The sequence below is a fragment of the Nicotiana tabacum genome, chromosome 18 (genome assembly GCF_000715075.1).
Source record: "Nicotiana tabacum cultivar K326 chromosome 18, ASM71507v2, whole genome shotgun sequence".
In the NCBI taxonomy this organism is placed as follows: Eukaryota; Viridiplantae; Streptophyta; class Magnoliopsida; order Solanales; family Solanaceae; genus Nicotiana; species Nicotiana tabacum.
Genome location: NC_134097.1, coordinates 121,425,255 through 121,441,677, shown reverse-complemented (window position 1 = coordinate 121,441,677; position 16,423 = coordinate 121,425,255). Strand labels below are relative to the sequence as shown.

Genomic DNA, 16,423 nt, shown 5'->3' with positions numbered 1-16,423 from the left:
TGTGTTGGAAATGTACTATGTGTTTGATAGTGCATGTCTTATATGTAAGAGAAATCCGATAAATAACCAAAAAAATCGAATCGATATGAACCGACTTAATTGATTTGATTTAATTCCAATATTTGAAAAGTCGACTTACTTGATTTGGTTTCTGGACCGATTTAAGCCGAACCATAAACACCCGAGTAACAGTTCAATTTAATTTGTATATAATACCCAACTTTTAAGATTATTTGGTATTCGAAATGAATGAATATTCCAGTTTGAAGAGCTAGCAGGGAACACTAGACTGGATAAATGGCAAGTACATAGTACTCTGCTTCTTTATGATGATAATTTCCTTTGTCCAATACCCCATGAGCACAGCCCTCACTTTCCTCCACTCTCTCTCCTCCTCCCCTTTCCACCACCGTCACCGCCCCCGCCTCTTATCCACCTCATCACCCTTTTCCCTTCCCCTAAAACCCCTTTCATTTTCTCCCTTATCCACTTTACCCCAACAAGTTCTGTTTTCATCCCATGAAATCCAAGGCAATAACAATTTGGACATTTCTTCATCTGGGTTTCCTGAAAGTTTCAATTTTGACGAGTCTTTTGATTCTACTGAGCTGAAAAAGTTCGAAACACCGGCCGTTGAAGTTAGTGAACTAGAGGACATTCCTGATCAATGGCGTAGGTCAAGATTAGCTTGGCTTTGTAAGGAACTTCCTGCACATAAAACACCTACTATGGTTCGGATTCTTAATGCACAGAGGAAATGGCTTAAACAAGAAGATGCTACTTACATTGCTGTTCATTGTATGCGTATTCGTGAAAATGAAGCTGCTTTTCGGGTAATATGTTAATCACCTTTGTTTAGGTATTTTTTGGTTTGCTGTCTATTGTGTTCTCTATCAGTCTTTGTTAGCTTGATCATGTATGATGACATGAATTGAGCTTAAATGAAGCAGCCAGGATTCATAGAGCCGAACCAACTAGCTCGTAACTGAGGCATAGTTGTTGTTATTGTATCATTTGTAGCTTGACTTATCATTAGCTATTATGTGGAAGAAAGTTGCTAGAAATATTGGAGAATGTGGAGAAAATTGTTAATGCAACTTATGTTGCTGTTTACTGTATGTACGTTCAACACAACAACAACAACAACAACCACCTAGTATAATTCCATAAGTGGGGAGGGTAGGATGTACACAGCCTTACCTCTTTTCTGGAAGGGCAGAGAGACTGTTTCCGATAGACCCTCGGCTAAAGAAGGTGAAAGAAGCCCTGATAGCAAGTAATAGCAAGACAAATAATTAGAAAACTAAATCGAAGATAGCAATAGAGAATATGAAAGAGGTACCGATAACAAGTACTACCTCCGGTCCAAAATAAGTGATTTTTTGGCCTTTTTTTGTGGTCCAAAATAAGTGATTTTTTCAAATTGCAAGAATGAATTAATTATTTTTTTCCAACATTGTCCTTGGAGTAAATAGTGTTTGAATATGTGTTAGGAGTGTTTATGTGAAGAGATAGTAAAGGTGAATTTGTCAATTTATGTGAATAGATATGTGTTAATATTGTCAATTTCATTGCTAATTAATGTTAAAAGGTGAATTTCTTAATTTGTGTGAAAACAACTTAAAAATCACTTATTTTGGACCGGAGGGAGTAATAGCAAGACAATATATTTAGAAAACTAAATCCAAGGCAGCAAACGAGAATATGAACGAATTACTGCTAGCAAACTACGGAATTATAGATGGCAAGTAATAACAAAACAAGACATGCAAATATAGCAAACTAAGGATAAAAAGGTACCATACTAGCACTAATACTATCGAATTAGAGAAGACAAAGGGGTTTACAACTACCTACTAACCTTCTACCCTAATCTTCAACCTCCACACCCTTCTATCTAGGGTCATGTCCCCGGTTAGCTCAAGCTGCGCCATGTCCCGCCTGATCACCTCTCCCCAAGACTTCTTTGGCCTACCTCTACCCCTCCTCTCACCTCCCAAGGCCAACTTTCACTCCTTCTGACTAAGGCATCTATGCTTCTTCTCTTAACATGCCCGAACCATCTCAGCCTCGCCTCACGCATCTTTGACTCCACAGGGGCCACTCTCACCTTGTCCCGAATAACTTCATTCCTAATTCTATCCAACCTAGTATGCCCACACATCCATTTCAACATCCTCATTTCAGCTACTTTAAGGACATGAGAGTTCTTGACTGGCCAACACTCTGCCCCATACAACATAGTCGGTTTAACCACTACCTTGTAGAACTTGCCCTTAAGTATCAACGACACATTCTTATCACACAAGACAACGGAAGCGAGCCTCCACTTCATCTACCCTGCTTCGATACGGTGTGTGACATCCTCCTCTATCTCCCCATCCTTCTGAATTATAGACCCCAGAAACTTGAAACTCTCTCTCCTGGGAATGACTTGCGTATCAAGCCTCACATCCCCGTCCGTCTCCTGGGTAAAACCGCTGAACTTGCACTCCAAGTATTCTAGCTTGGTCTTGCTCAACTTAAATCCTTAGACTCCAGAGTATGTCTCCAGACCGCCAGCCTCTCGTTAACGCCACCCTGCGTCTCATCAATCAGGACTATGTCATCCTCAAATAACAAGCACCAAGGCACCTCCCTTGAATGTGTTGTGTCAATGAATCCATCGCCACATTGACGCGATGGTATGCGCGTTCGCAAGTGGTAGATTTCCTTTAGATTGGTCATTCTTGAAAAAGTTGCTGTCTTTTTGTGTTTTTGGTTATGTTGGTAAAAGTATTTGAATTGATCATTAGTGGCTTGACTTATCACTAGCTATTATGTGGAAGAAAACTGCCAGTAATATTTGAGAATATCGAGAAAATTGTTGTTGTAATTTTTTTTCTCTCTCTCTCTGTGCTTATTTGGCTTTTTTGATAAGAGACTGTGTTTGTTAAGCTGTTACAACTTGTATTTCAATTGGATTTTGGAGAAGTTTATACTGTGCTTGTTTTGGTTGTTCACAAGTTTCATTTTGGATGCATCAGTTGGAGAGGACTGTTTAATATAGCTTTGCAAGTTGAATACTTTTTATCTGCGTGTGTATCCTGTCTGTTGGTGGTGGCTACCTACAGCTAAAAATAAATTCATGAATAAATAAAAAATGCATAGTTGTGATTTGCATTGGTGGTAGTTGTACTATAACGGATCGTTTGATATGATGGATAAGCAAAAATAATCCTGGGGTAAAAATTTAGTACCGCCTTATCCCTTGCCCCCCCAACCCCCCCCCCCAAAAAAAAACATTAAATATGACAGTCCCATTATTAATACAACATACCAAACGGTCAATAAGAAATAATACTAAGCATAACTAATCCCAGTATAACTTGTCTTCAAACCAAACGACCCCCAAGTATTATACTAGCCAGCCTTCTAAAGGTTTAGTTTTTCATCTTCTCTGCACTTTAAAACTTCCATAGCAGTGTTAAAAAAATAATTGCCTAGGTTTTGCCAAGATTTTCATTTGGAACAATTGAGGAAGAGTAGCTATCAGCATTTTGCTTTCTTCCTCAAATTGAGATCTAAAGCTTTTGCATTTAATTGCCTCCACTTTTGTTAAACTGCTTATTTTTCCATTTTTCAGATATCTAACACATAACGGATCTAAATCACTCTTTATTAGGTATTTAAAATAGTAGAGTCTAAACTCTAAATCACAAAGATCTAAAAGTTTCTGTTGCGCATAACAGGTTTACAAATGGATGATGCAGCAACATTGGTTTCGATTTGATTTTGCTCTAGCTACAAAGCTAGCAGATTACTTGGGTAAGGAACGAAAGCACTTGAAGTGCCGGGAGATTTTTGATGACATTATTAACCAGGGACGAGTGCCGTCTGAATCTACATTCCATATTCTCATCATTGCCTATCTTAGTTCACCTGGCCCATCAGAGTTAGATGAAGCGTGTAACATCTACAATCGCATGGTGCACTTGGGAGGTCATAAGCCTCGGCTTAACTTACACAATTCTCTGTTTAAAGCTCTTTTGGGGAAGAAACCAGGCTCCAGTAAACACTTCCTGAAACAGGCAGAATTTATATATCAGAATTTAACTTCCTCGGGATTGGATATACACAAAGATATTTTTGGCGGTCTTATATGGCTTCACAGTTATCAGGATGTGGTGGATATGGAAAGAATTGCTGTGCTAAGAGCAGAGATGCGATCAAGAGGAATTCAAGAGAGCAAAGAGGTACTCCTGTCAGTCTTAAGAGCTTGCTCAAAGGATGGGGACCTGGAGGAAGCCGAACGAACTTGGTCAAAACTCCTCTCCGATGATCGTAGTCCTCCTTCACAAGCTTTTGTATATAAAATGGAAGTCTATGCAAAGAACGGAGAGCCTATGAAATCTTTGGAAGTATTTAGGAGGATGCAGAAACAACTGAGTTCCACCTCCGTTGCAGCATACTATAAGATAATAAAGGTGTTGTCTAAATCTCAAAGACTAGATCTTGCAGAGTCTATCATGTCCGAGTTCATAAACAGTGGTATGAAGCCGCTGATTCCATCATTCATCGATTTGATGGGAATGTATTCCATTGCAGGCTTACATGAGAAAATGGAGACTACCTTTCTCCGTTGCCGTGAAGTCTGCGGTCCAAACCAGACGGTTTTTAATATTTATTTGGATTCCTTGGTGCATACTGGCAATCTGAACCGGGCTGAAGAAATCTTCAATGAAATGCGTGGTGATGTTGCAATTAGTCTTGATTCTCGTTCTTGCAACAGTATTTTGAGAGGCTATCTGACCTCTGGAGAGTATGCAAAGGCAGAAAAGATATATGGTTTGATGCGCCAAAAGAAATACGACATTGAGATTGAATCTTCATTGATGGAAAAACTTGACTATGTTCTAAGCTTGCGGGAGAAAGTAGTTGAAGAACCTATTAAGCTGAAGCTCACAAAAGAACAGCGAGAGGTTTTGATGGGGTTGCTTCTTGGGGGTTTGCAAATTAGATCATATGGAGAGAGGAGGAGGAGAGTACATGCAATCCATTTTGAGTTCAATGCAGAGTCGAGGATCCACGCCATTTTAAAGGGACACATACACAATGAATTTCATCAGTGGTTAGGCTCTCACGATATGATGGTGGATGGCACTGATGATATTCCTAGTTCCTTTACTACCATCTCACATTCTTGTTTTACTTTCTATGCTGATCAATTCTGGCCCAATGGACGTCCTGGTATACCAAAACTTATACATAGATGGCTGTCACCTTGTGTTCTTGCTTATTGGTATATGTATGGCGGTTACAGGACATCTTCTGGCGATATTCTATTGAGAGTAAAGGGAAGTCGAGAGGAAGTTTTGAATATTGTTAAAGCGCTGAAAGACAAATCATTAGACTGCCGAGTAAAAAAGAGGGGGACGGTCTTTTGGATTGGTTTTCTGGGGGACAATGCTACATGGTTCTGGACAGTGGTAAAGCCCTTTATTCTTGGTGAATTAAAGGATCTCCTTAAAGCAGGTGGCTGCTCAAATGGATCCCTAGAAAACCAAAGAATCAATTTTTACAGTGGTTCGGGGTCTGACGAGAAGAATTCAGATTACAGCGATGCTGACACGTCATAGGGCCTCTTCTGATTGATGTACTGTTCTCTATGCCTTTATTGCAAGGTTTAATAGGTTATTTGAGGTTAAAAGTGTTGCTGCAGAATTCTGGCTGATAAGGTGCTCTAGTGGCTTCTTTTGATAGGTAACATTAACTCATTACTATCTCTTTGATGTGTATAGTAGTGGGTGAAAAACATATATGTAAACTAGCTCTAGAATAATCTTGTAGATTCCTCTGGTACAACACATTCGCTGAGATTTTCTCTTTCTTTGTTCCAATGACTGGTGTGGGTTACAGTTTCTTCTCTCTCTCTCTCTGGGCCGAGAGGTTTTTGCAAGGTGCCTCTTGGTTTCTAGATCTGATATGTAGTTCTATTTTTGTACTTATGAGTAATCAATTACAGCTTCTTAAGCGGGAAGAGGAAATTTGTAGTTTTAACTAATCGAGATGCATAAGTTGAAAGCATGGATTTAATTAGGAGAGTATAAGGCAATTGGTTCTAATTCCAACAGAGACAAAAAATACTAGGTGATTTCTTTCCTTCTACCTGTGCTGGTGGAAGGTAGCAGGTATCCGATGGATTAGTGTGCACACAAATTGGCCCGAACATCACCATGATTAAGAAATGTAGGCTATAAGGAAATCCAGATATTCTCAAGTTACGATATCTTGTATTCAAGAGATTCTTTTTACTGTCTTGGTAGTTGGTACACAATCCTAGTCACCTTTGATTCTCATAAGTAGCAGCAAATTGTCATAATAAAACTGGTGTAGGAGCAGAAGGCTAAATTTGCTCGTTCCTTTTGATTTGCCTGTCTAGGTAGTGATTACTTTGTTTCATGTTGATCTTCCTTGTGGAAATAGTGCTTTTCTTTATCTCTTATTTATGTTTTTATTGTAATAAACTGCTTTGCCTAATAGCTATAAAAAGTAGTGATGTGTGTAATGTTTTTGTGCACTGCAACTAGGTCTAGGGAAACAACTATTTGGATAATGTGTTATATATATATATATATATATATATTTCATTCAATAATCTTCCATATGTTGTTTATCAAGCAGAATGACTGTCTCGGCAGAGAATTTACCGAGTCAATCAAAATGGTGCAAAGTTCTTGCTAGGTAAGGAACTTTTTGTGGTCAAAATCACAAGTGTGAGATGAATAAAGGGCTGAGCACTTTTTCTCAGAGCTGAGAATGACAGTAGAATCACTAACTTTTTTATTTTTAACGCTAAAAGTATGTAATTTTGTTGTCGGGGTGTGGGTGTGGGGGTGGGGGGAGTGGGTGGGTGGGGGTATGTCAGCTTCAGAATTGCGTCATGTCATAATATGCCAAATCAGTTGTATGAAACTCGGGATTTTGTTCATTGCAATTATTTAGTGAAAGTTGATGCTTACTCCCGTAGTAATGGAAGAGAGGATTTCATTGAATTTTTTCTCTGTTAATGACATGTTCCAGCATATGTTAGCAATCTTTCTTGTTAATTATTGCAGCTAGTCTAGTAACCTGATTCTCCAGTGAGGAAAAGAAGGTGACAAGAATAAGGCAGTGAAGAAGTTATCTGTCCTGAACTTAATAGGCCGCTATTTGACAAATCATCGATGTCTCTTTCCACTCATTCACTGCCACTGTGACTTGCTTTAATGTGCCCAAAATAATTACTTCATTGTTTTTCCACATGTTTCTAAGCCTTCTCTACAGTTTGATTAGTCAGATTTAGATAAGCCGCAGCTGTAAGAGAAACGACGCCAGAGAGGGTGGATATGATTGCATCATCAAGTACCCTGGTAAAAGTTGAAAATAGATCGTCTCATCTGATGTTATCAACAAAATACAAGATATGAGCCACAGGTTTGTTTTTTCTTTTTTGCCTATTCACATCCTTCAATATCTACACTTATTAGTGTTTCGAGTTTTTTTTTTCCGGTTGGGGTGGGAGGGGTGGGGGTGTGGGGATCTTTAGTAGTAGTGACACTCAGAGGCGGATCTAGGATTTCTAGAACATGAGTGCACCACGGAGGGGAAAAAATGCTAAGTGAGAATTGATCTCTGCTTCTTTGTTTAAATAATTAAGTATTGAACCAAGTGCACCATTCAACCTTTATGGAGCATGGGTGCCAATACATAATACTGGGCCAATTCTAGCAAATATGTACATAAGATACCTAGTTTGGCGGAGGGACCATGGGTTCACGTGCCCCATAATATGGGTTATAGATCCGCCCCTGGTGGCACTTCCTCTCTTCCACGGACTGATACTAATTGAGTACCAACATCAAGCTGTGCTATTATGATAATAGCCGGTGCCATACAAAGCACTTTCTGTTTCTATGTTTTCTGATTGCAGCTAGCACGATTGGCTGGAAGTAAACCTTGTAGAAAAGTGAATTGGAACAGAAGCCTATAGACTCAAGCGACCAGGTCGGTGAAAACTAACCCCAGATTCCATGTGAGTTATTATCCACATCATATACATTTGACGAATTGCACCAGAATGCTAAATTACATAAGCATTTATATTTTGGAAGATGGACAGATGAAACATGTCTGGTTTCTTTATTTCTGAATTGCTTTAAAACACATGCTGAAATTCTTCTCCATATAATATTCTTCAACACTTGCAGCTACTAAGAAGTTCTGTTTTGATTGATAGCATCGCCCGTTTTATCCCAAAAATGTTCAAGAAAAGGCTCCAAAGCTGTCCAGTATCTGTAACAGTGCCTCCTTATCATAATTAGAATGATTTTCATTTGCTAATAATCTGAAGAGATAAATCTGGAAAAACGTTGTTGGGAAGTTGCTGAACTGGGTCGATGATCTTTCTAATTAAATCATAGATTAGATTGCTAAATGCTCATTGTGGGTGGGGGTTTTGTTTAATGTGGTTATGGCATGAGAAAATTACTTGCTGAACCATGCCCGTATATTTCTCCTGTAAAGTTGATTAATGTTTTATATCGAATTACCTAGTAACTACTTATAATGGTATCAAATTCAATTTTAATTCAAACTTCATAATTGCCATAATATAAACAAAAGCTTATAAGGAATGATCAAGTTACATTCATAATTTATACACTGTAAAAGAAAATTTCCATAAGGAAATGGGGGTGAAGTGAAATGTACTAAAAGAAAGTTAAATGAATTTAAGTTTATTTATGATACAACTCACAAATGGTATCCTTTTCAATCTTAAAACTAAAAGGTGTGGTAATTCAAAATGTTATAGGCGATGTTGGCTTATTGAAGAATGAATGACAAATAGTTTATTTTGCTTTTGAGGTCAAATGAGTTATATATATCCTAATCCTATCAAATAGACAAATTAGGACTAAAAATAATTCAGAAGTGCACTAAATAAACGAGGTCAAGTTCTGTCTGGGTCCCGTGATATTATTATCCTTTTGTCTCAATAGTCGATAGTTGGGTGGATTTTTGTTTTAACGTGCTGTGCTGCAGGTAAAGATCTAACTGCCACTAGTAATATTTTTAAGGAAAATGGAGCAATCTTCTATTTCAAATGCAAAAAGATGCTCGTAATCACACTTACAAGAAAACCGCATGTAAGTTGTTTTTTGCTCAAATAGTGTTTTTAGTCTTTAGAATTCATTAAATATACTTATATAAATATTATATGTAGAACTTAGTTCTAAAATCCACAACTCATATGGTGTAGAAGATTTGATAGATTGTACAAGTTGTGTTCTGTTAGGTCCATAGACCTTATTCTGCGGGATGGAGACCTTCAAATTATTGATTTGTGTCATAAAATATTAGTGACTGGTGAATAGACACCACACCACACTTTTTCCAGACGTTACTACTACTTTCTACCAGAAATGAGAACAACATATCCATTCGTTTCTTAAATTTGTAGTAGATATATTAATAGTTCACATTTATAACGAGGAGTCACAAATTTCATATATTTTATTAGACAAGAGGCACCACATGATCCTATTTTTGCCTAACCTTGTCTTAACTTTTTTGCTCTAACCATCTTATGGCAGGTCGCACATAAACTGTGATCCATCATTGTATAGGGTCTTTCAAAAATTTTAATAGCGAATTCAAAATTTAAACTAAGACATTATCTTTACTCTCTTCAAAATAAAGAACGATTAACATTATCCGAAAGATCTTATGATTTCATTAGGTATAAAAAGCTTCGTACATTTTCACTTTCTAATTTTACAAAAAAAAAAAAAAAAAAAACTAAAAAAGCCTTGGAGTCCTCTCGCCATTTACCTTATAACTTTTGGGTTGAGAAAAGAAAGGAGAAAACAAAAGGCACAAAAGAGGAGTTTGGAAGTACCTCTTATTAGCGGCTTTAAAGGAAAATTGAAAAGAAGAGAGCAGCACAAGGTAAATCTCCATATCAAGTTTAATATGATCACCTAAAAAAAAAATACTTAAACAATAATCTGCTATAAAAATTAAATTGTAACATTATGCTATAATATAACTTAAACTCGAAGGGAATATATATATAATTATATAGTTCCATTACCTCAGTTGGTAGCTCAGTTGGTAGCTAGCTAAAAGCCTGAAACATGGTCGAGCATGCAATGAATTGGAAGGCGAAAATTATAGAAATTCACTCTAAAAAAACTGCTATTTAGGAATTAGCCAATTCGTTATGAATTTCAGCTTAATTTTTCGAGATAAAAATATTCTGAATTGTCATAAGTTAAGATTTCCAAATTAAAATTTCAAAATCTAAATAAGTATTAGCTAATTTCTAAATAATATTCATAACAATGAATGTTTGTGCACCTACCCCGAGAAAATTGCGTCAATATCGAGTAGTGCACTGTATTATTTGACACATTATTTGTTTGCGAAACATAATGCACTGAAAAATCAACTTATAAATACTGTTGGCTTATTTTTCACCATATAGTATGTTCATTGCACTTTGCACCATCCCAAGAGAGTATTTCACAACGTCGAGGTCGAAAAAGTTAAATACTCTATCATCGATGCATAAAATAATTCTACGCTACGTATGTTGTGTGTGTAACGTGACAAACATAAAATGTAGTCTCGAGAAACATAAAATAAATAGAAATCTATTAATATATAATAATATACTATACAACAAATCCCAGACTTTCAGAGAGTGTCGAATTGCGTCGACATATGGCCAAAGAAACAAATCATTTTCTTATCTACTCTATCTTCAAAACCAAATGAGTATATTATTTGAATATTCCTGGAGAAAACAGACACTAAACTGAAAATACTGATCAGGTCAAAGAAAACCACCAAATAACAGATAGGTAAGAAAGAGAAGAAAAAACAAAAATCAAAGGAAAGGAAGACATTATAAAAGAAGAAAAAGAAAAGAAGGGGGAAAAGGAACGAGAAAAGGAGGAATACACTTTAGAAAATTACATACGAATATGGGGAGAGTGTGTGTCCATGTTGGAATTATACATATGGAAATTAAAAAATGACTCTTGGTACTATAATATATCACTGAAAATTAAAGAGTTAGTCTTTGAATAGAATTATTTAGAAATCGTTATTCACTACTCCATCCGTTCCACTTTAATTAATTTTTAGCTGTATTTACATATATCAAGGAGTTCACCTTTTAACATTAATTAACAATAAAATTGACCATATTAACCCTTAATTTGTTTATTGAAAATATAACAAATACTCGTAGACTCTTTACTCTAAGGGCAACTTTGAAAAAAAAAAGTTAATTCTTTCTTAATATCTGATTAAATCATATATTGTGAACCACAAAAAAAAGGTCAAAAAATTAATTAAAATAGACCGGAAAAAATAACATATAATAATTACATTAGCGCGTGACAACGTTTTTATTTAATTGCAGAGCGGAAAAGAGGGTAACTTGCTTTCGGGACAGAAGCCTTGTGTCCCACAATTTGATGAAAGAAATTAGGAGAAAATACAAAATTGGTTGGTCGGCCGAAATTAATTACATTTGCTAACCAAAAAGTATAATATATATATTTTGTCGGCTATTATTTTTTGAAAACGGCTGAAGATACACATTTATCAAGAAATTAAACCTCGTTTCCATTAATGCATTTTGTTCCTAGTGTGCATGATCCGATTATATAGAGCCTAAACGAGCGAATAAGAAAATAAAATTTGGTGAGAAAAAGATAAATAAATTGTAAATGTAAACGTGAAGTCTGAGCACAAGTGAAGACACAAAGATCAACTATTCATTTTCAGATGAAAGTTTCCAACAAAACTCACCTGCACAGTAATCAGTATTACTAGTTTCCAAGGTTCTTATTTTAAAGTTTCAATTTTTGAGTTGCAATTATCTCAAACTTATGATTCAGAAATGAAAAGGAATTTTGAAAAATTTAGAGTGAAGTAAGCAAGCTTGAAGTAAATAAGGCTATCTAAAGAACTTCACACGCAATTAAAGAGATTAATTGTGCCAAATCAAAAATCAAACCAAGTCGACTTCATAATCCGATTTATTCTTGGGTCTATATTATATTTTAGAAAATTAACACTTAATATTTAGTTTGATTTGATATTAAACAAAAAATTTAAAAGTTCCTAAAAGATGTTTATAGGAACTTTTTCTTTTTTCAAAATTAAATGGCTGATAACTCTAGTCATCTTTTAGGAACATGTTTACGCATTCTTGTCACCTTGTGGAAGTTTCCGTGTGTTTATACATTTGGCGTAGGTTTATTCTTTGTTTTATTATACTCCCCCTTTCTGTTTAGAGTCCAAATAGCATACATAGCCATAAAATGAGTCAAATTTGGTATACTTTCAGCCACTAGCTAACACAGGGTATCAATGGACACCAAGATTCCAATGCCAATTAAGAAGCACCAATTTACTACAACATGTCTCTGCTGCACTGTTTCATTTTCCCTCCTACTATAGGAGATGCTAATAGGCTAGAGGCCCTTCCCTCTTTGTGGCTGTGATAAAAGAATGAAATCACAAAATAATACTAATTCAACTAATAGCTCAAAACTTATAAGAACGAGAAATAAAATATACAAGGCAAAAATCGAAATCAGAGTCTTATGTCTGAGTTTTCTGCAAATTCTTAATAAACTTATTGAATTGTCTCAAGCAGTACATTATAGTATATATATTAACACCTATTGACTTCTTCATAAATTTACTTCTTTATATTTTGACCTGAAAATCCTGGTTTGCCCCGGGTCCCAAGATGGTACCATACTGCAGCGTCAAGGTCGAAAGGAAAATAGTTGCCCTTAAATAGGTATGTAATGTGCAAACATATAAAACACAGTACCAAGGAACATAAATAAATCTATGTTACTCTATAAAGATTTTAAATCTAATAGGTAAACATTATTCTAAATTTTGAGGTGGTCTTAAATCTTAATTAATCACCTCTCTAACTTCCATCTATCGTATAATATGTTCTATACAATAATCTCGAACTTCTAGCGCCAACCTGCGTCGAGATGCCATAATTAAAAAATCACTAATATCCAGACTGTGAAAGTTTTCTCACAGCAAGAAATCCATGAATTTGAGCCAAGGCAAGGATATCTTGGTAGCACTAGCAGTAGCTGTATCAGCTTGCTTTGCACAGCTAGAACTAGAAGACGACGTCGTTACCGTACCTTCCACAGCACTTTCAGCATTTGACTTTTTTGGGCATAAAAAGAAATTCCTTGAACCTAATCCCATCAGCTTCTCCTCCCTGTTCAAACCTGGACCCCACCATTAAAAAAAAAATGAGAATATCAGTTTTTGTTATCCAATCAAAAGCCGTAAAATAACGGTTCCGATTTACATTCAATCAAACGGCTCTTACTCACTTTCTAAGCTGAACTGCGAGTAATGAAGACCGTAATCGGCAGGATTGCCAGAGGTAAGTACCGGCCGCCGTCCTTCCTTCGTGTACTGTCGAATAGTAGCGGCAATAAGGTCCTGAACCGTCGATTCGAGCGATATTAAAACATGTACAGGACCGAGACTCCTCTGAATCGTCACATTCAACAGTAACTTCGTCAACTTCAGCCGATCCTTCACTTCCAGCGAATTTCCGGCAGTAAGTCTACCGGCGGCGAGCAAATCCGGTACGGTTCGAGGCCTTCGCAGCAACTCCGTTGTGCTCTCCGAGCTTTGTCCGTGAAAAGACATGGATTTCTCCGATAACTTTCCTTTTCGATTCTTCTCGTCAGTACCTTTCCGGTGACTTCTCGGAGAAGGCATTATCGTATCGTATGAGTATACCGTACTATATATTTATGCGTAAGTATAGATTTTTTTGTTTGGTTACCTGAGGCGGCGGTAGCGGAAGAATCTGGGGCGAGGGAAGCCGAGAGCAGGCACAGAGAGGTGGCTCTCAGTTTCCCGGCGAAGGGCAGTGAACATAACCAGAGTGGTCGAAGTGTAATTTAGATGAACTATAGGGGCTAATATGAAAATGAGTTAAGCTCGCATTGGCGAAAAGAATGAAAAAAATGGAGGGGAGGTATACTCCTATTTATATGGGGATTTTTGTGGATGAAGATAAGAAGCAGTATTATAGAAAGCCCTTTAATCTTTCCATTATTGGGTGTACCGATAACCGGTAAATACAGTTAATTAGGACAAAAGATTTTTCTTTAAAAGAAAGATATAGTCACCGCTGATAACAAGTCGTAGGTTCCTGTTTGATTAATTTTACGCCTCAAAAGTTTATGTTCAATGGTTCTAATTAAAGCAAAAATGATAATAATAAAGATATTATAGATTACAATTTTTGATAATCAAAATATGTTTAAAATATATATTAAAATGTTGTGATTAAAAAGAAAGTTTGTTACTTTGTCTTTCAATTAATAACGTCACGAATGTATTTCAAAATAGAATACTACTGTCAATTTATTAGCTTTTTCGTCTATAGTTATAGTGAATTGACCGCGCTTCGCGTAGTTAAATTAACGATATGATCAATTTCTAATATCTGAATAACAAAATAACAAAAGTAGTCAATCGATTTAGTCTTATTTTCTTTTCATAAATAATTATATCCAATAAATGGTGTATGATTATTTTCTTAAGATTTCTAATAGATATATTTAAGTTAGAAACTTATATTTTCAAAATTTTAGGACGTGAATAAATCTATGTCCTTGCTTTTCTTCTCCTTACTTTCATAAAAATAAAAAAATAAAAGAGACTTTATTCTATTTTAAAGAAAAAGCAAAAAAGTTTTTACTATATTCTTATTACAATTTTGGCATTTTGAGATTTTATTTTTTCCTTTCGTTATTTTTCTTGTTTATCTATTATTCTTTTCACGATCTTATATTCATTCCAATATTATCTTCCACTTCCCACAATTTCTGGCCCTCGTTTTCATTTACTTACCTTCGCTTATCTTATCTATTTTTTTTTTTTTTGCCTTTTTCTCGTATTTACACCCTTCTATCATTTCTATTACCGATTTCCTCCTACTAACTCATGAAAAATGCAAAAATTTAATTTCTCTCTTGATTAATTTTTTCCTTATACTTTCTTTTATTCATGTACTATATTTAAAAAATTCAAATATCACTTTCTAACATTTACTAATATACCTCGCTCTTTTCCTCCTTTTTTTCTTCTTCTCACAAAGTGCATCAACACTTAAATGTTTGTAGAGAGTTATTCTCTTTTCCTTATTGATCTTACTCTTATAACGTGTTATGCCTCGTTTGAATTGATCCTTTTGAATTTAGAGAGACCAAAAAATTAGACAGTTTAAAATGCCAAAATTCTATCATTCTCCTTGTAAACATTTGCGATGATCCAAGTTAAGCCAAATATTATTCTAGGTTTTGTTAACAAATATGATTAATATTATTTAAAAAAAAACAAATATGACATATATATATATATATATATATATATATATATATATATATATATATATATCATTTTTTGTTATTAATCTGTATTGCTGTAAATAAATAAAACAATAATCTTTCTGAAAACAGAAACAGAAAGTTAGTAGTAGAAATAAATTCTGAACAGTATTTGAACTTCAAAATAAATTTCAAAAATGACGTAGGAACAAATCGAGCCCATTGAGCCGAAGCCAAGCCGAGCGAGCGACGACGACGGCGCAAGGCTTGCCTTCTTCTTAGCTCTTTAAGAGCTAAAAGATGAGCTTCTCTATATATACACAAAGATTTTCTTTCCTTCTACCAATGAGGGACAAAGTGCATTAGTAAAGTGAACTCATTCAAAATTTCACTTCCTTCCATTTCTTTTCCACCATTTTCCATTCACACTTCTTTTGTTATTAATTAACAAAATCCAAATATATATATATCACCCTGTTCTTAAAATATACTCATATATTTTTACATATATAATAAAATATATTATAAGTTGTAAATCAGAATACACATTATTAAAATATTCTTGTTTACTTTTTTCTCATATAATAAATACCATTCAATCACGCCGTAAACTAAAAAATTATCCTTCCTTAACTAACCAAATTAATTCCCCTTCATCCTCCTACTAATCTTATGGAAAAGCTTTAAAAATTAAAATTTTGATTAATTGCCCCTTCCATTCCAATACAGACTTTCACTTACTCCATAAATTCAATAGAGAGAAATAAAGAAAAAATCACAATTTGAGATAAATATAGCCTCAACCACACAGGAGAAGCATGGATAATTTGAATAAATTGCCGAATAAAAGGCCTACTTGAGTTGAGTGCTTTTTAAGTTCCTTCTATCTCCTATTTGTATATGCACACAAATCATATTGTTTGTTTTGAACCGGAAAAATAATCACATTTTTTAAGGTTCTCCTTTGCTTTTGAGAGCATATAGATTAAACA

The 16,423-nt window shown here is 35.3% G+C and overlaps 2 protein-coding genes across 8 annotated transcripts; one reads left to right on the top strand and one right to left on the bottom strand.

Moving 5' to 3' along the window:
- Window positions 1-234: 234 nt before the first annotated feature.
- Window positions 235-9,467, top strand: LOC107823728 (pentatricopeptide repeat-containing protein At2g15820, chloroplastic). Of its 7 annotated transcripts, none has more exons than XR_012702287.1 (5): window positions 239-833; window positions 3,732-5,742; window positions 7,098-7,455; window positions 7,952-8,025; window positions 8,229-9,467. XR_012702287.1 is itself a non-coding variant. In XM_016650417.2 (2 exons), the coding sequence occupies exons 1-2, from the start codon at window positions 327-329 to the stop codon at window positions 5,616-5,618; spliced, it is 2,394 nt and encodes a 797-aa protein (XP_016505903.1). In that variant the 5' UTR covers window positions 235-326; the 3' UTR covers window positions 5,619-5,877. The 7 variants fall into 7 exon arrangements, 1 of the variants encoding a protein (XP_016505903.1); XR_001656704.2 differs by having other exon boundaries at window positions 7,952-8,053; window positions 8,258-9,467; XR_001656703.2 differs by having other exon boundaries at window positions 7,952-8,053.
- A 3,353-nt stretch (window positions 9,468-12,820) lies between these two features.
- Window positions 12,821-14,114, bottom strand: LOC107823730 (uncharacterized). The gene is made up of 2 exons (XM_016650418.2): window positions 13,416-14,114; window positions 12,821-13,307 (listed from the first exon to the last, which is right to left on the bottom strand). Exons 1-2 carry the CDS (start codon window positions 13,810-13,812, stop codon window positions 13,102-13,104), a joined length of 603 nt encoding a protein of 200 aa, XP_016505904.1. The 5' UTR covers window positions 13,813-14,114; the 3' UTR covers window positions 12,821-13,101.
- Between the last annotated feature and the right edge of the window lie 2,309 nt (window positions 14,115-16,423).

Bases quoted from the DNA above. Each gene is read 5' to 3' on its own strand.
- LOC107823728 (XM_016650417.2), top strand. From the start codon at position 327: ATGATGATAATTTCCTTTGTCCAATACCCCATGAGCACAGCCCTCACT. The intron at 834-3,731 runs GTAATATGTTAA...TGCGCATAACAG, and splicing joins AAAATGAAGCTGCTTTTCGG to GTTTACAAATGGATGATGCA.
- LOC107823730 (XM_016650418.2), bottom strand. From the start codon at position 13,812: ATGCCTTCTCCGAGAAGTCACCGGAAAGGTACTGACGAGAAGAATCGA. The intron at 13,308-13,415 runs GTGAGTAAGAGC...GGTGGGGTCCAG, and splicing joins CTCGCAGTTCAGCTTAGAAA to GTTTGAACAGGGAGGAGAAG.